This window comes from Durio zibethinus, chromosome 1 (genome assembly GCF_047325235.1).
Source record: "Durio zibethinus cultivar Kanyao isolate XHJ-2024 chromosome 1, ASM4732523v1, whole genome shotgun sequence".
Lineage (NCBI taxonomy): Eukaryota > Viridiplantae > Streptophyta > Magnoliopsida > Malvales > Malvaceae > Durio > Durio zibethinus.
Window position 1 is genome coordinate 35835236 of NC_143162.1, and position 24223 is coordinate 35859458.

At 34.2% G+C, this 24223-nt stretch overlaps 4 protein-coding genes across 9 annotated transcripts; 2 read left to right on the forward strand and 2 right to left on the reverse strand.

The window, feature by feature from the left end:
* The first annotated feature begins 511 nt into the window (after window positions 1-511).
* On the forward strand, window positions 512-5369 carry LOC111310838 (triacylglycerol lipase OBL1-like). The gene is made up of 5 exons (XM_089767379.1): window positions 512-905; window positions 1118-1311; window positions 1744-1777; window positions 4302-4921; window positions 5006-5369. The coding sequence occupies exons 1-5, from the start codon at window positions 596-598 to the stop codon at window positions 5270-5272; spliced, it is 1425 nt and encodes a 474-aa protein (XP_089623505.1). The 5' UTR covers window positions 512-595; the 3' UTR covers window positions 5273-5369.
* A 106-nt stretch (window positions 5370-5475) lies between these two features.
* LOC111312601 (uncharacterized) lies at window positions 5476-10318 on the reverse strand. Of its 4 annotated transcripts, none has more exons than XM_022913017.2 (8): window positions 9985-10318; window positions 9669-9798; window positions 9411-9500; window positions 8638-9312; window positions 7680-8049; window positions 7062-7143; window positions 6412-6663; window positions 5476-5740 (listed from the first exon to the last, which is right to left on the reverse strand). In XM_022913017.2, exons 1-7 carry the CDS (start codon window positions 10177-10179, stop codon window positions 6457-6459), a joined length of 1749 nt encoding a protein of 582 aa, XP_022768752.2. In that variant the 5' UTR covers window positions 10180-10318; the 3' UTR covers window positions 5476-5740; window positions 6412-6456. The 4 variants fall into 4 exon arrangements, with proteins under 4 accessions (XP_022768752.2, XP_089623499.1, XP_022768753.2 ...); XM_089767373.1 differs by having other exon boundaries at window positions 7680-8043; window positions 9985-10317; XM_022913018.2 differs by having other exon boundaries at window positions 5476-5752; window positions 7680-8043; window positions 9985-10316.
* Window positions 10319-14741: 4423 nt separating this feature from the next.
* On the forward strand, window positions 14742-19394 carry LOC111312603 (THO complex subunit 5B-like). The gene is made up of 8 exons (XM_022913021.2): window positions 14742-14984; window positions 15104-15394; window positions 15611-15947; window positions 16409-16746; window positions 16854-17110; window positions 17439-18036; window positions 18113-18244; window positions 18593-19394. Exons 1-8 carry the CDS (start codon window positions 14763-14765, stop codon window positions 18857-18859), a joined length of 2442 nt encoding a protein of 813 aa, XP_022768756.1. The 5' UTR covers window positions 14742-14762; the 3' UTR covers window positions 18860-19394.
* Window positions 19395-19867: 473 nt separating this feature from the next.
* Window positions 19868-23846, reverse strand: LOC111312604 (ABSCISIC ACID-INSENSITIVE 5-like protein 5). Of its 3 annotated transcripts, none has more exons than XR_016346081.1 (5): window positions 21986-23706; window positions 21386-21564; window positions 21171-21242; window positions 21037-21066; window positions 19868-20184 (listed from the first exon to the last, which is right to left on the reverse strand). XR_016346081.1 is itself a non-coding variant. In XM_022913023.2 (5 exons), exons 2-5 carry the CDS (start codon window positions 23123-23125, stop codon window positions 20110-20112), a joined length of 1317 nt encoding a protein of 438 aa, XP_022768758.2. In that variant the 5' UTR covers window positions 23126-23131; window positions 23726-23846; the 3' UTR covers window positions 19868-20109. The 3 variants fall into 3 exon arrangements, 2 of the variants coding, with proteins under 2 accessions (XP_022768758.2, XP_022768757.2); XM_022913023.2 differs by lacking the exon at window positions 21386-21564 and adding an exon at window positions 23726-23846 and having other exon boundaries at window positions 21986-23131; XM_022913022.2 differs by lacking the exon at window positions 21386-21564.
* Between the last annotated feature and the right edge of the window lie 377 nt (window positions 23847-24223).

Consider the following 24223-nt stretch of genomic DNA (forward strand, 5'->3'; position numbering starts at 1 on the left):
ATATAAACAAACTCATATAAATATAAACGAACCTTAAAATAGAATTAAGATAAAAATATAAAAATATAATTTTATTAGTATTATTATAAATGACAGCAAATGAATAATAAATGAATGAATTTTAAACGAACTTTAAACAAATTTATTTATGAATATTAACGAACCAAACATATATCTATTTGTGTTTAATTTGTTTAATAAATGAATATAAAAATATTATTTAAAATCATTTGTTAAACTTAATAAATTAATATAAATAAATAAAAATCGAATATATTTATATACAGTTCATTAAAAACTCTATTCATTTACAACCGTGCCTTTTACTAAGCCATTTGAATTAGACCAACAAAAGACAACTATTAACCTTGAGTTGTTTAAAGCCAATTATTTCAAATAATTAAGAATTAATTCTAATTCTATTCTTTATCGTGTCATTTTCCTTTGTGCTCAAGGTCTTTCATTACGTATGCAACACAGTTAATTACCATTAATATAAATATAACAGCTCTTTATTGCTACTTCCTGCAAATTCATCTTCAGTTTTTGAGACGTTGACACAGCAACTCATTCTTCTTTCATTTGCTTCCAAGCCATGGCTAGAGATGAGAATTGTTTTTGCGACGATTATTTTCTACTCAACCCGAAAGAAGCAGGTTTCTTTGATCTTTTTCGCCTACTTTGTTCCTCTCAATTGGGAAATAGAAGATTCATTGACTTTCCAGGACAACAACAACATCAAAATTTTCGCTATAGATGGATCACCTTCATCTCCGTTCTTGTTCAGAAACTCCTCATGTTAGGGACAAAACCGATGGCACTGGTGGGGAATGTGATCGAGATGTGGCTAAATCTTTTATCAAGCAACAGCGGTCTTGTCGGTCTCCTACGAAATACTGTAACAAGTTTAGTCTGCTTCCCTTGTATTATCATTTTTTCTCTTGCATTTGAAAACACAAAATAGCTGCCTTTGATAGAATTTGACCCTAGTTTTGATTTAGGACTATACCCACCTTGGTTTGCATGAAAACTCATATTGTTGCATGAAGATCAATTGTTTTGTCACTAAAAAGGTTCAAAGGACAAAAACTCAGAGATGAGCTTTTTCATTGTGCAGTGAAATTAGTGTGGCCTCATAAATCATCGGCGACGTTCGCATCGTTGCTAGCATATATCGACACTCGGATTGATTTAGACAACAACATTAAACCTGGTGACAACAAATATAAAGCGTCCCTGGCTATGATGGCTGCGAAAATATCGTACGAGAATGAAGCCTTCATTAAAACCAAAGTCATAGAACATTGGAAGGTATGTTTTTTGCAACAAATGTTAAAAGGTGTTACTGATTATCATGGAATAAAATTAAATAATGAAAATTAAAAAGATAAAGCCAAGAAAAGAAATCAACTTTAGGGTTCCTCCTAATGAACAATAAAGTTTGAATATATAATGAATTAACCATTATTTAAACAAGAAAAAGTTTATTTTTATACTAAGACTTCATTTTAATAAATTAAGAGAGAGATTCATTGTATCGAAATTATCATTTTATCACGAAATTATTAAGAGTCCAATAATCAAACTACAACGCAAGTGCGGTGAAAACCTCTCCCATCGTTCATTCAAATAAAATCTAAAAAGAATGCATTTTACTTTCTTAAAGTCAAAAAAATAAAATTGACAACGATGATTGTTGTTCCTAATTTTTTTTCTTTCTTTTTTTTTTTTTTTTTGGTGCAGATGAAATTCTTGAAGTTTTATAATTTCTGGAACGGTACGTGAGATGCCACTTTATATTTCTTTTTTTTTTTTAAATTATATGACCTTATCATTTCCCAAGCTGGAAGTGGCAAAATCAACTTTACTGAACCGTGATCAAGTACCTAATATCATTCAAATATAGATAAATTTATAATCATTTAAATAATCAATTAAACATCATTACTGATCATGATCATAGATCCACAAATCATTGGTTTTTTTTTTTTCTTTTGTCTAAGCCAACTTGGTTTAATTCTTGCAAAAACACTGCTGTTTGAAGTCGTGTCTGATGATTTTTAAGTAGTTTAAAATTAATATATAGATATAATAATTTCATATGCAGACAAAGTTGCTATTAAAGGATTTGAAATGGAGTTAACGAAATAACCACGAATTCATTGGTTTGAAAATTAAGGATAAGACAAGTTTGGGCAGCTGGCTGTTGCCTCTTGTTTATTGTGTTTAATCTTAATGGCACTTTCCAACATGTATATGAATGATTTATGTAACTTAAACTATGATTGGTGAGAAGAAAGAAAACTGAGGAAACAGAAAAAGATGAAAGGAAAAGGAAGGAAAATTATTTCTTCATGATAAGAAAGATAAAAAATAAGATGCTAAGGGTAAAATCATAAATAAATTTTTGTAGTTAATTTATTAATTTAAGTTGAATGAATGTTTTTCTCAAGAAAATATTAAATTTGGAGGAAAAGGAAAAGTGCAACTTCACTTATTTTTCTTTTCTCTTTTTAGTTCTCTCTTTCCAAACCAAAAAAGGAAAAAAAAATAATTTTTTCTTCTTCTCTATTTCCCTATTACCAAACACAATGTTAAATTTTAGGATTAAAAGAAATATATACTATATAATTTAATATATTTAGTATAAGCTAATGAAAAAAGCAAGTCATGAGTAGGGATTTATTTGGTTTCTATATAATATATTCATGTTTCTGCTTTCAAAACCCAATCAATATAATTGGTTTAGGGTTAAAATTTTGTCAAATTGTGGATCCAAATATTCTCCCTGCACCACCATTTAGGCTTTTGGTTTTGCTTTAGACAAGAAGACCAAGCAAAGCAAAGACTAATTTGGTCACTTCTAAGCAAAAACATATGTTATACATAAATAGTTGCCTCATTTGGACCAAGCAATTAGTTTGGTTCAAGTGGCCATCAGGAAATAAAAAAAAAAAAAGATTTACATAAAGTTTCATAAATAAAATTCGTAATTTTTTTTATTAAAAATAAGTTAATAAAAATTAAAATTAAAAATCAAATCAATAGATTAAAGAATCTCATCACATAAATCAAACATCTAAATTTTGAAGAAAATTTAATAAATTTTTATATATTTATTAAATAGATATTTTTAATAAAAATATTAACTAAATTTTTATTGCTCAATAAATATCAATCAAATTTGAATTAAAAATAATATTTTTAATAATTTTTTTACATATTATTGATATTCACATCAAACTCTATTAATCTATCAATTTGAATTTTTTTATTAAAATTTAAAATTTTTATTTACTTATTTCTAACAAAAGATTTCACAAATTTCACTTATGGACAAAAACTTTATATAAATTTTGTCTCAGAAAATGAAATGTGAATATATCTCGTCAACTTTATTATACAGATGCTAAATATATTGACTTACATAATAATAATAATAATAATAATAATAATTTAAGAAATTATTATTCCATTGATTATTGACTTTTCAATCTATTTTAAGACTTCTTTTTTTGTTTTGTCGTTTCCTAATAAATTATCCAACTTGTGGATAGATCTATCCAAGTGGGTCAGAGTTCGGGTTCAATCCTGAATATTATTTAATTAATAAATATTAATTTTTAATCAATTTTAAAATAAAATATTAGTATTTAATTTATAAAAAAAAGAAAAGAAAAAATCTAAGCTTCTAAGCCCAACGGGTCAAGTTGGGCTTTGAGAAGAGATTTTGAAAGGCCTTTTCAGATTTGGCCCGATCTATAGATAGATTTACTTGTAAACTACAAACCAACTAATCAATTACAAACATTATTTATGCATTTCCTTGTCTCATTTTCACACTTCACTCTTATTACGGTCAACCGTTAAATTATAATTTGAGTAATTTGAGTAATATAACTCTACCGAAGCTGGTGGAGTTTTTAAACTTTGTTAGATTAGATCATTTTTATTATATTATTTCTTTCGTTTTAAAGTATTTGCTATGTAGTGCTTTTTACGAAATTTGTAAAAAAAATTTTAATTTTTACATATTTAATATTAAAATTTTAATTTTTTATAAAATTAAAATTTCATAATTTTTAATATTAAAAGTATAAAAATTATAAAACTTAATTTTAAAATATAAAAATTTAAAAATTTTAGAAATTCAAAAAAAAAAAATATGACATAATTTTGAGACATTCTAAAAAAATAGACAAAAAAAAAAAGAGATAAAAGGAAGTATAGACTATGCTGTGGTTTTTGGTAATTTTATGCACTACTTTACTTAAATCCTACTTTCGTCATTTGCTTCATAGATTACGAAGAACGTTTTTCAACTCAAGCCTTCATGCTCCAAGACACACGGGTTAACCCAAACTTGATTGTCGTTGCATTTAGAGGCACCAGCCCATTTGATGCCAATGACTGGCGGACCGACGTTGATCTTTCCTGGTATGTGCTTAAAGAAATCGGTAAAGCGAAGACCCATATTGGTTTTATGAAAGCTCTAGGCCTGCAAAAATACCAGGGTTGGCCCAAGGAGATTCAACTAGGGAATCACCAACATCAATTTGCTTACTACACTCTCAGAGAAAAGCTGAGAGTTGTTTTGCAAGAGAATCTAGAAGCCAAGTTCATCTTGACAGGGCATAGCTTAGGTGGGGCATTAGCAATTCTGTTTGTTGCTGTGCTAATTTTACATGACGAGGAATGGTTGTTGGAGAAATTGGAAGGGGTTTACACATTTGGGCAGCCAAGGGTTGGGGACGAGAAGTTTGGGGATTATATGAAGGAGAAGATGAGAAAATTTGATGTGAAATATTTCAGGTGCGTTTACAGCAGTGACTTGGTGCCTAGGGTTCCCTATGATGACAAAAACCTATTTTTCAAGCATTTTGGACCATGCCTCTATTTCAATAGCTTCTACAAAGGGAAGGTAAGTGCACTTCATCAGAGTTGAGTTTAATTTTGATTTGAAAACAAAAGGGATGGTTTTGAAAATAACAATTTTGCAATTCAGGTTTTGCCGGAGGAACCAAATAGGAATTACTTCTCTTTGCTATGGTTGTTGCCATACCACATTAATGCAATTTGGGAGCTTATTAGGGGTTTCATCATCCCTTACGTGCAAGGTAAAGACTACAAGGAAGATTGGGTTTTGAGACTGTGGAGGATAATTGGATTAGTAGTACCAGGATTATCAGCTCATTCCCCTCAAGATTATGTCAACTCTACCCGATTGGGATCCTTGCCCTCCGATCTTCAGCTTCCAGATCCGACACATTAACACACACTTTAAAAGAGATTGACAAAGATGATTCAATTCCATCAATATGTACGCAGAAATCAGAATTGATAGGTGAAAACAGATTTCTAATCGTAAGCAATGTGAAATAAGAGCTGCATTTGTGGCATTTATAAGTTTTAATGACAAAATAGAAATGCTTTGCATCTATTCGATCTCATCAATTCAATTACTTACGAGAAAAGAAGGTAAAAGAGATGAATGATATTTCTATTTCCGTGGCAAACTGTCATAGTAGGAAAAAAAAAAAACAAAAAAAACAAAAACTTGAAAGGTTGATTTACATACATACAAGCATACCGGATTTTATTAGTCAAACATTCAGGAAATCTGGAAGTACACCTTGATGGAGGTAATGGTGCTTCATTCAAGCAAAACTGCAGCTAACACCAATTTAGCGTCAAGTATAATAGTTGCTTCCTGTACAATATTGATCATCTCCAGTGGTCCCTGTTATTCAAACTGGTAAGAGATAAGATGAAACAAGTAAGCAGAAAATTACATTACCAGCATGGAAATAGAGTTTTTGAATGCTAAGAGTGGAGACATTTCCATTTTCTACATGCACTAAATTAAATGTAAAACAAGTAAATAGTTGTCTGTCTTGTTATTCAACAAGAGGAAGATGCACCTTAAAATGCTATAAAATCAAAACTTGAAGTAGCCTATTTACATGGGATGTTGAAGTGCCAGTTCAAATAACAAAAATAGCTAATATGTTTAGCAAGCGCATTGACCCGCATTTAAAGTGGAGCTTATTAAGGGGTGTCTCACCATTTTACACATGATCTTGGATCTGGATTACTCTCCATATCAAGGAATTATCCCATATGTACATATGGTTATATCTTAAAGTGCATTGCAATTCTTTCATAATTGCTATGATATGTTATCACTACCTAAACTAAGAATCAATGAATGATTATACCCCCCCCCCCCCTGCGGCACACACACAGAAACATAAAAGGGAGGAAAAATGAAAAATTCTTTAACCAGTATGCAACCTGCTATTTGCCAGAATGTCATGTTAACCCTCCATGCCATCATTTTTTTTTTTTTTTTAATTTAAAAAAGTAGAGCAAAAATTTTGAAAAGAAACCATTATTCCAAGCGGAAGTTACCCAGCATTTGAGGACAGATTGAACCAGTAAATGATAGCTAAGGCATTAGAATGCATGGCAGGTGAAGCAACCACTCAATGAACCCATCTGACTGGTTCTACGGAATGATATCGCCTTATGTGAGGTCATTGTAACTTGATGGGCCTGGTTGGCTAACATCGAACTTCTCATTTCTTGGGCTCTCTTCTGAGCTGATCTCAGCTTATTCATTATCTTATCCATTGATGAAGATCTCTTCCTTTCCAGCTTCATCTGAAATACATTGTTGTGTCAGTAATGGTGGAGATAATAAATTTCCCGGTCATGCTAGACATGTTGCATTTTCACCACAGATTATTAAAATTTGCAGTCGTGATTATCTTTTTTTAGTAGTTTTATCTTAACAAAGTATATTCTATTTAATAAATAAATAGAACCAAAACTTTTGCCCAGAGAAGGAGCAAGTAATGCTATCTACCGAATTCCAATTCATCATGATAGCTTCAACATCTACATGAGCAAGCTAGTTAAAAAAGGAATGGAAAGAAATATTAAAAATCATACTGCTGGAGAGATTTTTATTTTTACTGTATCAAGGTTGATCATTGACTTAAATATCTCTTTACAATTACTTCAATTGTGAATGGAGAAGTACTTAAGAAGAAAGCAACCTCTAGTTTCCTTATGGCTGCCTCAGCTTTTGCCTTCTGCAGGTTCTCCCATGCAGTGATTTTGGCCTCTTCTCTTTTGACCCTGCAAAGTGAAAGAATGAAGTTGAAATACGAATATCAATCAAATCTGTCCCGTAAACATTTCAATCTCTTCTTCTGTTCTTTGATATTGATCAGTTTTTGATACCTGAACATAAACATGAACAGTTCAGAAAAGCCTTTCACCTAACTAGGCTAGGATTTGCTTGATTAAAGTAACTATGCGGTTTTTTAGGCAGAGCTCTGAAACAAAAAAGGCAAATCCCACACATTCTAGCATCTCCAAACTCATGAGGCTCAAAATTTTTGCCAAATTAGGCATTATATTACAATCATTTAAAGCTGGTTTTTGAGGAAGAATGTGATTGGGGTTCAAACAGAACAAAAATGTTTGAGTGGAAACTGTTAGCTTTTATTAAGGGATCTTGGACTGCTTGATAGAGATTTACTCAATGCCTTGAGGCATTTTTATTAGTAAAGTTTAAGCAGTCACTTCCAAAGTTGTTGATCTCTAATCTTACAAAATTGACACAACAGGACAAAAGAAATAGAGGTGATGTAGTAGTGAAGTACACATACTTGGAAATGCTTTTTGGTGTCTCTGTCACATCCCAGGTTGATGTACGAGTGTCAATAGCTCTCTTTTTCCAGTCATCAACAATTTCTGTGCTCTTCCCAGTATGTCGAGTTCTATACTTCTTTGACCACCTAGTCATTGTGACTCTTTCATCTACCTGCACATCTCTCACTTCTGGCTTTGAGGAATGGATGCTCTGCAGTTCCATAATAGGTAGAGCAGAAGGGGTGGAAGGAGAGAAAGAAGGCCTTCCTTTGGGAGATGAGTGGGTGCTACCCTGTGGACTCATTTGGGTTGCCATGTCTCTTCTTGAAACAGTACGAGAAATATCAGTGGCTGCATCCTTGACAGCATCAAGATTTTCATCTGCATCTTGATGAGAAAACAATTGGAAAGATGAGACATGAAAGTACAATAGGCTTAACAATTACCATAATAACAATAACCTATCTCTTAATAGAACAAGAAGTTTAGATTTGGCGAATGGCCTATATTCATATTTCTTGGATTATATTAAAAAAAGAAACATCAAGTTCATGATTTGGCAAATGTAAAGAAATTCCTACTCTGCTCATGTCCACTTGCCAGGACATGCAGATTCTTTAATGTTTAAATGGTTTCTAGATTAAGGGGTATGTTCTTTGCTGTTATTTAATCATTATAACACTTAATTAGTAACTTTTTTGGGATAATTACATAGAAACTCATAAAAAAATATAACATTTAATAGAAAGGTTTTAAAATTTTTTTATCTTGATTTATCCGTGATGCATCAAATATAAAGTTTAATTTAAGATTAGATTAATTTGGATGCCAATACTATAAACATGGAGAACAAAACTATCATAATTGATCTCATAATTTTCAAAAGGCACTCTTAATGTGCAGATGATTAATTTAAGCCAAAGCCCATATTATTATTTAACCCAGAAATTTTGCATGATAGAGAAGGACATGTACCTTGTGAAGGCAACGATGGTGGATTCACTACCTCAGAGCATCCATGCACACTAACAGAACGGGCCATGCAAGGCTCAGTCCGAACAGCAAATCCTCCAGCATGGCTACGAGAATGAATAGTCAAACCATCAGCTGCAATTACACCTGCTGAAAAAGGAGAACCAGCCATGAAATCTCCTGTATGCCCCCCATCAAACATGTGCATGGCAGGCGAGTACAAAGAATAGTAAGCAATCCCAGGAGGGCCAAGTGGACCGCTCTTTGATTTTGGTCTTCTTTGTGGAGGCATGAGGGATTGCCTCACACCACCATCCCCAGAAACTGGACTAAAAATCCACCTCTCAGCATCTTCCCACTTTGAAGGCAAATTCCTTCCATTGTTAAAAGGCAACACTCCAGCAGCATTCCCCTGTTTCCTTCCACCATTGTTATGCAATGGCACACGTTCAGAATTCCAACCCTTCTGCATCCCAACACTCGCCTGATGATGATGATGATAATTGGGAGTCCCGGGGCTAGGAAATGCACCTGATTTCCGTGTTGCAACAGTGCTTTTCTTCACAGTCCCCAACCGCGGAGACGAAGCAGAGACATTGTTTAGATCTAATGAAGCCGGTCTTCGCCTATCAGGATTCTTCAACAAAGCCTCAGATCTAGTCCTCCTATCCTGACACTCTATATCCAAAAAAAAAAGAAACAATTCTGAATTATTACCTCTTTGACAAAATATTAAGCTAAAAAAAGAACAACTTCAAGAAGAAACTAAAGGGTACCTTTAAGTGCAAGAGAGAATGAGTTTCTTGCTGAATCTATGAGTTGATTTTCGTCCTCTTTGTGAGCTGCATCGTTTTCTCCTTTTTGAACTGCGTATTATCGTAAAAGAGAAAAAGAAGGGGTGACAATGACAATGAGCGAGTGAAGTTGAACTTTTTTTGGGCTTATTCGTTATTTTTCTTTCTTTTTTTTTGGGTGCAATTTCAATTTTAACTTTTTCAAAAGACGCTAATAATGAAAGAAAAATATTGCGGTACCTTTCACTTTTTCTCCTTTTCTGGAGAGACGACTGTGCTTTTGGACTGCTATAGCTTTGTTTGGATCTGGATCTGGATCTGGTCCACTCGAACTCTCATTCTGATCTCCTCCTTCGTGGCCTGCCAAACGCTGAAAAAGAAATTCACATTCCAAACATTAATTTTCTTTTTCAAAAAACAAAAAAACAGGCATACAAATTGATCAACATTTGACAATGACCGATCACAATGTAAAAATGTTACAGCTTTCCCTGCTTATGCATTGCACTGAAAAATTGATTAAAAAAAAAAAAGGTTGACAGAGTGGAGAAGTTACTAAAGAGAGTTCGGAGGCAAGAGAATAGTGATCGTGAGCATCGGAAGCGAAAGAGCAACGATCGACACTAGCGGAAGCCGAAGAGAAGAGGCTGAAATTCGATTCCAATGTGAATATAACAGAATCAGGACTCGCATCTCGAACTCCATAACCTGATCTCACAGAGCTTTGTTCTTGAAACCCTAACTCCGCCATTTTCTTCAAAGCTTTCACTTCTTCAATCTTCTTCTTCAAATTTCGGCCATTTTTTGCAATTTTTTTCCCATTTTCTGTTGCTCTTATATCTGTTGGATTGGAGTCAAAGACGAAGGCCTTTTTTGTTAGTGGGTTTGATGCTTTTAATGTAACGGGGTTTTTCTTAAGATGTTAACGTAACGGGTTTTGATTGCCTTGGACCTGGGATTTTGACTGTCTTGAAATTGACTGTAAAGCCCTTTGATTTGTTATTGTTTGGGTTGATTATAAGGGTATTAAGGACTTTTGGGTATAATCTTGTGGGAGGAATTACGGGGGTTGTCACGCTCCAAGAGTATTCTTTTTATAAAAGGGATGTTGATTATTCTTTTCGTTTAAGACAAATTATGGGCATTAAATGATGATGTCTACTGGCATAAAACGGTGCCGTTAAGGAGAATTTGGAAAAGTTAGTTAAAGGCTGGAAGGAAGCAGAAAAAATTGTCAATTTTCTTTTTAAGTAAACGAGTACTATATTCGAAGTTTTAGTGATTAAATTTAAAATTTTTAAACCCTTATTTTAGTATATGTGATTATATAATTCTAATTGAATTTTTGAAAATGAAATAAAAAATAAAAAAATATTAAAAATATTAAACCCTCACATTGAAGTCCAGCCAGATATTAATTTTATTTCATTTAATTATTTGTTGATTTATTTTATTGTTGGTTTGATTTTTTTTATTGAATTTCTTTTTTATGTTTTGTTAAAGATGATTTGATTATGATTATAATTTTTATTAATATATATAATTTAAGAAACACAAAATTATAAACAATCCAAGTAAAAATAATTATTCATATGTAAAAATTAGTAGTCATAATGGAATTTGAAATTGGCAAGAAAAGCCATCAAAATAAAGTTGAAATTGACCACATGATTAGAATTCCATTTATGAATTGAAAGAAAATTTGAAAATAATAGACTTTTTTTTGGCTGGGCATGGATTAACTTTATGATGATTAACTAGTAAGTAATGTTCACACCCAAATTAAACCCTACAGGAGAAAAAATAAAGGAAAAATATATTAGTTTTCTAACCTATGGATATATATTTTGTCATATTCAAAATATGAATTCACATGAAATTTAATTTAATCAATTCTTATAAATAAATTTAAAATTCAAAATTTAAAATCTATAACTTTTTTTAATCCTTAAACTATAATTCATTTATTAAAAAAAATATGAATTCCTCTTTTAGGCTTTTTGTTATCAAGATAAGAATAGTACAACGTGGTCAATAATACTATAATGTATTAATAAAATATTAAATAATTAATTTTAATTTTGATAACTTCAAATATAGAAAATAGTATTATAATTTCTGAACGTGAAACAGAATGATAAGAAGTTAGTCTACGGGGAAAACGTTGCTGCAATGTGTTTTTCTTGTATGTTATGGGCGGTGATCAATTCCTTTTGTCCCACCAAAAGAACCGTACTGCGTGGAGCTACCATCTTATTTCTTCCATGGATATTTCAACAGTTTTTCTTCTCAGCCGACATTTGATTTTTGCCCACGAACCTTCCTTCTTCTTTGCATGTAATCTTTTGATGCGATAAAACTAAAAGCAAGCAGCTCCAAGCTCTTGCAGACTTTTTTTCACATCAAACTTTTACTAGGTAGTACCGTTGAAAGTTCTTGCTTGTCAAAGAATTTTGTGTAGGAAAAGCACTGCTCGGCCCTACATTTATTATGTAAATTGACGTATCGTAGCAGAACAAAATGAAAATCCTCGAGAAAAGAAGTTGTCAGCTGTACTCTGCTACACGAAATAATTAATTGATTCATGAATCTTTTGAATCAATTACGAAAAATGAAATTCAATTAAATTTCGATTCAAACTTTGACAATGGATCTTGACAGACTTAATTCAACTTGATTATTCTTCTAACTCTTAAACTTAGTGACGAGGTGTGGAAATTGGTAATTTTGACGACCATCATTTGATAAAATGCTTTGATAAGAGCAACCCATGTTTGTCAGGTTTCTTGGTAAGTTGAAGGGCAGGCCTTTAACCATTCCTTTAGTCAGTTTGGTTTACGCTGCCCACGTGAGCTGGAGCAAAGTTGTTGCTATTATTACTGGTCAGTCAGGTTAGGTTTGTTGCATTCAACCAGGACTGGTCCCAACCCTTCTTTGGACTAGAAAGAAAGGATGGGAGAAGGAAGGTGGTTCAATTGTCACTTTACCCGAATTTATTTTCTGATACACTTCACACTGTTCACAGATACTGATTTGATTGGATTTTTTTTTGTTTTATTTTCTTTTGTTGTATCTCATGGCATCGACCCAGTCTGATGATCTTTGTCTTCTTTTCATAGCCTGAAAAAATGAAAAACCAAGCCATCCATGAACATGAGATCAATTTTCTATTGGATTCAACCTTTCGATAAACTCGATGGCCACCATTTTTGTATTGAAATTGCTTTCTCCTCTTGATACGTACATCTGCTTTATCTTCTTGGCACATGCTCTCGAATTATAATAAACTTTAAAGCTGTTTCGGTTAAATTCTTAAATTGTTTACAACTAGGTTATCTAGTTGTTGCAACTACCTTCTCAAATGCCTTTTTTAAACATGAAAAAAAATACTGCTTTTAGCAGAAATGATGAATCTTTTATACAACTTAACTAAATTATCTATGTCAAACCTTCCTCCACATAATAAGTTGTCATATCTCACTCTCATAACTACCAAAAGGAGGCCTCACCTAAACTTTTATAGTCAATCATCAATTTTAAAACACAAACGAATAAATTACAAATAGATGACATCCGAACGTTTGAGTCAATAATTAATGTAAATTCGAATATAAACGGTGACATATGCATGAGTCATGCTTGCGTATGTGCATGAGCAATCAGATGAAAAAGGTGGTGGTTGTACAAGCATAACTCGAAGTTAAGGCAATTCCAAAAATACAATGCAAATGCAACGACATCTGACTTGCATCAACCAATAGCTAAATGAAGCATTATATGCACGGTTTTAGGGTGTTGGTACAACACTCGGTGTCCCAAAAGAAGCAGAAGTTATAAAGACAAAGAAAGGCTGATTGCTACAACTATCATCAAGAAGAAGAGAAGAAAACTGGCTCACCTAATAGTAAATCAGACAGACCGACAAGGTTTAAATGGTTGACACACCATTATTGGCTTTTCAGAATAATTGCATTTGTCTTTGTTAAAAGTGTTGTTATCTACCTCTAAAAAATATTTAATTTTTTATAATTTTATATTTAAATTAGTTTTTTTCTTTACAATTATTATTTTTTTTAAATATGTCATAATTTTTAAGGGTTAATTAAAATTGATATCATCACACATCTAATAAATATTTAATTTTTTATAATTTTATATTATATTAATTAATTTTAAGTTAAATACTTATGAATCATCTTAAATATATAACATATTACATTAAATTTTTGTTGTCCAGAGACATAATTTTTGTACATCTTCCATGATCTATTCTCCTTGACATAAATATGCCAAGGTTTTAAGTTATTGTGATAACTCCTTAGCCTACATTATCAGTGAGATTGGCTTCGCTTTTGTGAAGAACATCAAAGCACTTAAATTACTTTCAATAACAGCATAACCAAAATTAGGGCCGAGGTGACCATAAAACAACATTTAAAATCATCATGTGGCTCAAGATCCACCAAAAACTTAACCCATTATCCTTCATCACTCCAAATGAATAATGCTGATTTATTGCCTTCAACATGACGATCAAGCACTTATTGTGCTGAATTATTGGGTATATATATAGGTTAAGAGTTTGAATGATATATAAATATTTACAAGTTATTTGAGTTTAATTTGAATAAAATTCAAATTTAATTTAATCATTGTAAAATCGAGCTTAAGCAGCTTGATTTATTGAATGAGTTAAATTTGAACTTTTTAATATATAACTTGAGTAATTCATAAGTTTAATATTATTTTATATTTTAATATATATTTTTATTATTTTAATTAAAATATTATTATTTTACTTTTATATATATATACATATATATGAATTTAAACTTAAACTCAAACTCAAGTTTAAATACAAATAATTGAGTTTAAAATTCAATAAAAAAATTAAATTTATTTTTTTATTTAAAAAAAATCTAATAAAATAAGTTTGAATGATTTAATTTTTATTTCAAATCAAAATCAAAATTGAAAACTCAATTAAACTCAAAACAAATTTAAAGTAATGAATTTCAAATTAAATTCGAATTTCCCTCGACTCAATTACAACTTGACTACTCGATTTTTGCTTAAAAAAAAAAAAAAAAAGTTGTCGGGACTAGAAGTTGGAGTAATATAGAGGCATTTTAGGCTAGGAGTGACCCATTTATATACCATGTCCAAGCCCAATATAATTCAAAGAAAAAGAGCCCAATACTTTGACTTTCTGGCGTTCCGTTTCTTTTCCACTGTCCAAAACAGGCGAGAAAAACGCGGCGTTTTTTGGAATATGAAGTAAAGAATATAGGAGAGGCTGCTAAGGGTTGAAGCAGCGAGAGGGCAGAAAAAAAGATGGAGGACGGAGAGATAGAGGAGGGAATGGTGGTGGAAGAGAGCTCACCAGCTCCGCCGCGGAAGCCTGAGAAATCTCCTTACGATATGCTTAAAGAAAGCAAAGCCTCGGTAGAAGAGATCGTCACCAAAATCCTCTCAATCAAAAACGAAAACAAACCAAAATCCCAACTCAGAGAACAAGTCACCCAAATGTTCCTCCACTTCGTCACTCTCCGCCAGGTCATCTTCCTCTTTATGTCTCTTGCAGTTCTTTTTACCCATTAAAAAAGATTACTCTTTTTCAAATAAAAAAAGAGAAATTGAAACCTAGGGTTTTGTTTTTTTATCCTTTTTTCTAGGCGAATCGTATTATACTGTTGGAGGAAGACAAAGTGAAAGCGGAGACGGAACGCGCGAAGGCGCCGGTGGATTTCACGACGCTGCAGCTTCACAATTTAATGTACGAGAAGAGTCATTACTTGAAAGCTATAAAAACTTGCAAAGATTTCAAATCTAAGTATCCTGATATCGAACTTGTACCGGAGGATGAGTTTCTTCGTGACGCTCCTGAGGAAATTAAGGGTTTGAATTTGTCTGATGATAGCTCCCATAATTTGATGCTTAAAAGGCTAAACTATGAGCTCTTCCAGGTAAATTATTAATTAAATCAAAGTTTGATGAATAAATAAACTATATTCTTTATCTAATGTTTTAATTTTATGAAAATTTTTTGAGACCTTTTTCATGTTTAAGAGAATGAATCATGTACTTTGAATTGAAGTAGGCAACTTTGTCTTGGTATTTAAAGGGATTAGCGAAAAAAAACATGCTATGCTAAGCATACCTTTGGATATTATTTCTTTCAGCGGAAAGAGCTATGCAAACTTCTAGAAAAGTTGGAACAACAAAAGAAAAGTCTTCTAGAGGTGATAGCGAATCGGAAGAAGTTTCTGTCAAGCCTGCCTTCACACCTCAAGTCCCTTAAGAAAGCATCATTGCCTGTACAGAATCAATTGGGTGTTTTGCATACTAAGAAACTGAAGCAACATCATTTGGCTGAACTGCTTCCACCTCCACTTTACGTGATTTACTCACAGTTCATGGCCCAGAAGGAAGCATTTGGTGAAGATGTCGATCTGGAGATCATAGGTAGTATGAAGGACGCTCAAGCTTTGGCTCGCCAGCAAGCAAATAAAGACAATGGTGAGTGATGTTAGTCTTACTTCCTGGCTTGTGCATAGTGCCATAGTTGATAGCTTTTCAGATGTTACTTTGTAGTTATGCTCTGTGCTCCAAGCAATACACAAGTAGCTGTGCAAAGGGGCATAATATCAACTGACATAAAGTTTGGCATTAATAGTTCAGCGAAAGATGGTGTGCTGCATTTAAGTTGAAGACAACCAATTTGTTATGTTTGCTGGATTAATATGGTTGCTAACAGAATTAACCAAGTTGTATTAGGTTAAACTCCATGGAGGATGAGTGTACTTAAAACTGTTTATTTCTACAAAGAATTCTCTTTAAGATGTATTTGATGTGTATTATATTTCAGTTTATCCTGTTATCTTGGCCTCTAACATGCTCTGCGCTTCTGGTAGCAGATGACTTTAAATTTTCTCTTTCACAAAAATTATGAATTGAGTATTGTTATTGTAAACTACCAGGTTTACCTACTAGCATAGAGAGCTCAAGGTTGGAGGATGATGGTCCAGATGAGGAAGATGATGGCCAGAGAAGGAGAAAGCGGCCAAAGAGGGTTCCAAGCAAGGAGTCTATTGACCAGGCAGGAGTCTATCAAGTCCATCCTTTGAAAATTATCCTTCACATATTCGATGATGAGGCATCTGATCCTAGATCCACAAAACTTATCACTTTGAAGTTTGAGTACTTGTTAAAGTTGAATGTTGTTTGTGTTGGGATTGAAGGGTCAACTGAAGGACCTGAGTCTAATATCCTTTGCAATTTATTTCCTGATGACACTGGCCTTGATCTGCCTCATCAGGTTTGTGTCTGATAACTGTTATGTGCCTTCCTTTCACCCTCACCCTCTCACTCTTTGTAGAGTTTTTCCTTTTCATGTAATAATGACTGTTCTGAATGATATCGCAGTCAGCCAAGCTCTTCGTTGGTGATGCTGCTATGTTTGATGAAAAGAGAATTTCACGTCCATATAAGTGGGCCCAGCATTTGGCAGGAATTGATTTCTTACCTGAGGTTTCACCATTGCTTAATAGCCATGAAACTTCAAACGGTGAAACCAAAAGTGATGCTGTTATTTCTGGTCTTGCATTGTATCGCCAGCAGAACCGAGTGCAGACGGTTATGCAAAGAATCCGCTCACGGAAAAAAGCAGATCTGGCTCTTGCGTGAGTCACTGCTCTGTATGTTTGGAGTTTGGATCTTCCAGAAAAGAGTAGGAAAGAAAATAGGACTGAATACCACAATGTGGTCAAATCTGAATATTCAGTTATAATTTCCTGTGCTAGGGTCCTTGTTGGCATCTTAATGATATAAAGTCCCTAATATGTGGTTTTAGTACAGATTTTTACCCCTCTGCCTTAGCGTAACTTGTTTGTTTGATGAATCTTTTGTGTTTGAATATTTTATAATTTTATGTAGGAACATTATTAGCTTGTTTTGTTTTCAATGTGGTATTTTTTGTTGAAAATTTGGAATTCTTTTATTGAATTACAGGGAACAGCTTGATTCACTTATGAAGCTTAAATGGCCTTCTCTGAATTGTAAAAGTGTTCCATGGGCCTCGCATAGCCCTTTATGCAGTTTACATAGTTGGTCATCTGTAGGATCCAAAGTCAACGAGGCTTCATCTCAACCTGTTGCTGATGCAGAACCAGTTCAAGAACCTATGGATGTTGATCTGGATGGAAGATCTGGTATGTCAAAGGAAGAGCTGGAGGGTTTAAGGGAAGATGGGGAGCTTCCATCTTTGCTTTCAGCTCCATCTGTCACAATTGATGCTAAACTTACTCTATTAAAGGAATCTAGTCTTAATCATTCCAAGCAGTTGGCTTTGACTTCAAAAAGCATTTTGTCCCCAGTCAGTAAGGGAAAATCACCAAGTTTCATAAAACGTGATGATGATTCTGACTTCATTCTGGAGACTGATAGTGATCTGGATGAGCCCACAGAGACAGAGACTGAAAACTCTGCTTCTACTCAGTGCTATGAAATCGCTGAAAAATCATGGGTGGACTATTGTATCAAGGAATTTATTCTTCTTTTAACAAGGAAAATGGACACAAGTGGGAGGAATATGAAACTCGAAGCCAAGGTTTCATTAATTACTTTGTTTTGTTCTATTATGTTCACTAACAATGGAAGCCTGACACCAAATTGATTTGTTGCAGGTTAAGATCAGTATGGAGTACCCTCTTAGGCCTCCTCTATTTTCACTGAATCTTTACTCTTCCCCTCTAGATAATTCTTCTGAGAATGACTATTCTGAGTGGCAAAATGAAGTTCGTGCTATGGAAGCTGAGGTAAGCAACCGATATTTCTGAAGTGGCTATCTCACATTAATGCATAGTGATTTGCTGAAGTTTTTCTCTGGGCATGGAGACATGGAATGACATTACAATGAAGCATAGTTAATTGAGCTCATGTTTCTTATGATGAATCATGGCATTGGTAAATGATAATGGTTTCACTTATTAAACATAGTGTTTTAGCTCCTTTTTTCCTGTTCATAACAGTGTGATATGCTTGCTAGTCGAATTTCTCCAATTTCTTAGTGCTCTCTTCTACTTGAAAGTGTGTCTCCTGAGGGCCACTATTACTTTTTCATAACCATGAGCAGTAAATTCTCATTCTCTTGTTGCATCATGTAGGTAAATCTTCATATGTTAAAGATGGTACCCCCAGATGTAGAAAACTATACATTATCACACCAAGTATACTGTCTTGCTATGTTGTTTGACTATTACATGGATGAGGCAACTTCATCTTCTGAAAAGAGGAAGAGCAGTTCTGTGATTGATGTTGGCTTGTGTAAACCTGTTAGTGGTAAACTGCTTGCAAGATCATTTAGAGGGAGGGATCGTAGGAAAATGATATCCTGGAAGGACATGGAATGCACTATTGGCTATCCTTTTTAGAATTAAGGTTCTGATCTGAAAGTAATGATGTTATTCTGCTGAGCTGCCAGTTTGCTGGATGAGGTTCAGAGGATGTAACTTGAAGATGATTCTTTAACCAAAGAAGGGATTAGGGATGGACCTTTCCTGCAGCTAAACAGTGAATCTACTAGTGAACGTGAGTTTGCTTTGACAACTTGAAGGGAATTGTTTCAATATGGAACTGACTCTCCAGATTCTTTCTGCCCCTTGCTTACACAAGTTGCATTGCTATCGGTTGAGAACCTTGGGGACTGGGGCCACTCTGGTTGTAATCAATTTTTTTTTCTTAATCACTCACCGTTGAGATGGAAAGGTAATGTCTTTCGCCCATATTTGTTGATTTGGGAATCAGTTTAATTGGTTTCTCAAATTTGGGCATACAGATAATATTCAGTATTATGAACAGGCGTAGAGACACCCCCGCACGCTGTTTTACTCCATTTCTCCTTAATGTATTTCTTTTCAATGAGCAATCAGTGGCTGAAAGCACAGAGATTGTGCATTTGATTGGTTACTTTTACAATATATTTATTTTCAATGAACAATCAGGGGCAGAAAGCGGAGATTGTGCATATCATTGGTTACTTCTACTAAGAGACTGAAGGATTAGATGGAAAAGACGTAAGCATAAGGATGCACTATCCTCACTACTCCATAAGCAGAGGCAGAGTTTACAAAACATCTATAGACCCGATCTCTACTACCCGAAACGCTGAATTAAGGTTGTCTACAAGTCCCATTCTGGTTACTAACAAAATGGTTACCTTAACTGGTTACAGAAGTAAGGATTTGCGTGAGCTTTCGGGGCCCGAGTGTTAGATTAAATTTTCGGCAAGTTTAGGTGCCCAGCACCAAATACAGAAATGAATAATTCATAACCAGTGTATTATTCTCATTGCATGTCTGAAACAGATGAGAAGAAAGGGAAAAAAATCCATGAATTTGTAAGGGTGCAGAAACACAGAATTAGTTCAATAAACGGGAACGGTAAGGGAACTCTGCGATGCTCTGAAATTTTACATATATGATGTAACTGATTGATCCATGATGTCCATAAAAGAAACAGATATAAAAAAAATACGACGAATATTGGAAGATTTTTAATCTACACAGCACTGATTCATCTCTCCGAATCTAAAGGAAGAACGACTACCCACCCTTAACTTAAATATGTACAACCTCCTGCCATACATAATTTAACCAAGAATCATAGGCATAACCACTTTATTTCACCATGGACTCGTCTGTGTTCTTCGCAAGCATTGCTTCTTAGCTCCTTGTTGCATATTCATCACCTCCACAACCTGTGGTTGTCAACCAATTTAAACAAGATTAGGAAATTGAACATTCAATGGTTGCCAAGTTCTATGCCAGTTTTCTAATACATAGAAGTCAATTATGATTTGCTAATAGGGGGGAAAACGCTGGAGTTTAGGGCTCGTGCATGTGGAAATTTCTTTTCAATGCTCAAATCTGATTGGATTGTGCACCTAAGAATTCTTGTAAGTGAACCAAATACGTCAAAACTAAATAAGCAAAGCAGTCAACCAGAGAGTGTACAGTGAAAGTAGATTTGAGATTAGTTACATTCAGAGGCTAATTCTTATGTTCAAGTTTAATGCCAAAATTAACACCATGTCAGTTGTTTAAGAGGGTTCCCAAAAATGGACTTGGACTATTCTAATTAGCTTTTCATGCATAACTAACTAGATTAAAAGGAGTACTGAGTGTGGCCCCTTGGGCATGGGGAAACATCATGGTAAGGGTGAAAAGGGGAAACAAAACCCATAGAACACTAAATATTCATGTACCATTCACTTAAGCAGCAGTTCCAGAATATTCATGACAAATGGCAAATCATAAATTGAGGGTTTTTAAAGGATTCCATGAGAAAACAGTATGATCTTATATGAGAAACCAATACCATTCCAGTAAAGTGGAACGATAATCATACTCAGATACATAGTGAACCCAACAGAAAAATTTTGGAATTTCTAGAGATGAAGAACTCTTTAATTCCTCTAACAAAGATGTGATTTTTGAAAGCATCTTGAGGGAGCATGCATAAGGATGATGCTTCATGATATTTGACGAGGGTAATCATATTAAGTTGTTATCAAATAAAAAGAGGAATGGCAAAGAAAATTTCTCGGCACCTGATTTTTCTGCATTTCCATGATTTCTGCCTGCAGCAACCAAATAAAGTCAATGAGAATATAAGCATGTGTTTGCCATAGCCAACAATTCCTAAATATTGTGTGCATTGAAACAAAGAAGGGAGAGAGCATACATGTTTCCTCTGCAATTCTTGATTCTCCTCTTTTAGCTTTGCAACTTCTGCTTCCAATTCCATTGTATACGCCTAGTAGAGAAGCAAAAATCAAAACCCATAAGAAACTTCAAACACATATTTGAGACACACCACAATTTTACCAGTTACTATAGGATAGAACTCTTTTAATTCGCTATAGTTATAACAAAATCAACAAGGGCAAGGATGTCAACCTTAATCAATGGTATTATTGATTCTTATATGATAGAGCGTCAAACTTCTCATCTTGTTAAAACAAATGCTTCGTTACATAGTAACAAGGATCCTTATAACTTCTCATGACATCAACTTTCAAAATCTTTCATCTCTTCCCATGTCAGACCGCTATCAAATTACCATACTGCAACATAATCTTCCAAGAAGTTTTTGGGATTCAGCATGTAACAGATAATAAAAGCAGGTCAATGGCAAGTAAAACTCATTAAGCCACAACTAGAGGAAACTGGGTGGGAAGGTGTTGCTTGAAGTATGGTAAAAACAGAGTATAAAATCTTTGAGATGTCTTGGCACCACAAAGTAAATGTGATATCTCAAGGTGGAACTTTATGTGATCCAGGCTATTTCTTAACTGACTTGGGAGGCATAAAAAGTTAAGCAAAATTCTCATTCAATTATAGGAACCAGAGTTGACATAGCCGGGAAAAGATTCAGATATTCAATTCACAGATGATAATAATGTATATTCCAAACTATCTACCTTTTACAATACGATAAACTAAAAAGCTATGAAGAAGGAAACATTACATGAATGAGTAAATAAAAAATATATTCACCTGCTTGCGAGCTCGTGATCTTGCAGCTGATTCTCTGTTCTTTATCATTCTCTTCTGCCTCCTCTCAGCAACCTTTTCCACAGCACTGCATCTTCTACCCCTCAAACTTCCATTAAACACATAAGGAACGGGCGAAACAGAGGAAGTATCTCCACTACTCTTCCCAATCCCATCTGATGAAAGGTGGTTAGCAGGTGATCCAGTTGTAACACTGACTGGCCCTCCTAAACCAACCATCCCCATCCCTCCACCTTGCAGTGCAGCACCCTGAATAAGACCATTATTCAGTCCCTGATCTCCAATCCCAGCAATTCCACCCCTAATTCCAGGACTCCCAAACTGAGCACCATTTTGTAAAGGTATCTGAGCTCCATATCCAACAACAGGTTGCTTAGGAAAAATTCGTTGCTGGTGCTGATGCTGCTGTTGAGTTTGCTGCTGAGTCAACTGGTGCTGGTTTGATCTAACTCCGTTAACGTTCAAAGGCAAATCGGAAGCCCGAATACCAATTTGATTACCACCTTCAGAAACCTTATTCCCCATCAAATTTGGACCTCTACCACCTTGTTGAAACCCAATTCCAAACCCAGTATTATTCCCGGATAGCAGTAATTCCCCAAAGAACCCCCCATTAACATCATTAACCTTCCCAACCAATTGGGTATCCTCTCTTACTACACCAGCCCTCACCAAAAACTCCTCCAAAGTCATCTCCCCTAAAGTATGCTGCCTTTGTGGCATATTGTTAGTGCCACCCACTGTTCCAATCCCGTCTATCCCTATTGAAAACTCCTTTGAAATATCTTTCCAAACTTCATCAACAGTTTTCTGACTAAGTGTCCTTGGCAAAGTCAAAGACCCTTGCCTTTGTAAACCTCCATTTCCCTCTACGGCACCATTGGAAGAAGCCATTGTTTGAGTTTCTTCAGCATTCCAAATGTTCTTCAACAACTCATCCATGTTCATTGACCCAAAATCTTTTCCTATTCCACCCATAGTGCTTTGAAACTCATCAAAGGTTAGAGAATAGATTGATGGCTGTCTAGTTAACCGATTATTCCCCAGCGGCTTATTCTCGCTGCCGTCAGCTGCCTGCTGTGGGTCACTTCCAAAGTTCTTGAAGTTCATGTTAGACCCCATTAAAATCTGGACAAAACAGTGCCAAATTCAAAAGATTTGATCCCAAAAATATATATAGATAGTCCTTTACTGCAATACTTCAGTGAAAGCAAAATAAATAAAATCCCAACAAATTTAAGGTTTATATTTTTCTCCTATATTTGGGAAGTTCACGTTTTTAATAAAACCCACAAATCAAGATCAGATAAAAACATAACCTTTATCAGTTTAAAATTTGAACTAAGAAAAACAATCAAAAACAAAAAAAAATTGAATGTAAATAACTCTCTTTTTTTTGTTCTTTAAGTGTTAGTGAAATCTAATGAAAACAGAAAGTTGGAAGTCTGAGCTAATGAAAACATGAGCTTTGCAATTCAGAAAATGAAAAACGCTTCAAAATTTAACATACCAAAGATCAAAACACAACCAAACCCAAAAAATATTAAAATAGTACAACTTAATTGATTAATTCTCCAAAAAAAAGCAAAAAAGAATGAAAACTTGTAAAATATAATTTAAAAAAGAAATAGCAGACAGCAAAGAGAAGCATGGGTTGGAGAGAAAAAAATAGAAATGACTGAAGACGAGAGAAAAATTAATAGAATACTAAAATATTTTTACTTATTTTTTTATTTGGTGTTTCTGGTGGCTTCTTCTGACAGCGTTTGGTTCCTTCTTCGCGAGTTAGGGCTTCGTGGGAGCGCCAAGTGTCCCTTATCTCCCTCTTTCTATTTCCCTTTTAGGACATTAAATATATAATTTTTCATGTGCGACTCCTTTTAATAATTTTGTTGGCCAGCTGGAATGTGGAGACGTGGACCAATGGCAAAGGCGTAGGAGGCCGTGATGTCAGATCGACTAATGGGGAACTGGTAACTGGGAGTTCTGGACCGTCCACGTTGCATGAAGGAACGGTGGTGATGTGTGAATTTTATGGTTTTGGATTGTAGTGGCGTTGTTGGTGGGTAGCGACAAGAGATAAATGCTAAAGAGCAATGGAGCACGCGTGGAGGAGGGGTATTATTGTCTAAAAGGATGTTTGTTTGATGTTAATCCGTTTTCCATACACACTTTTGGACATCGTTTAGGATTAATTTGACAAAAATACCCTTATTGCTA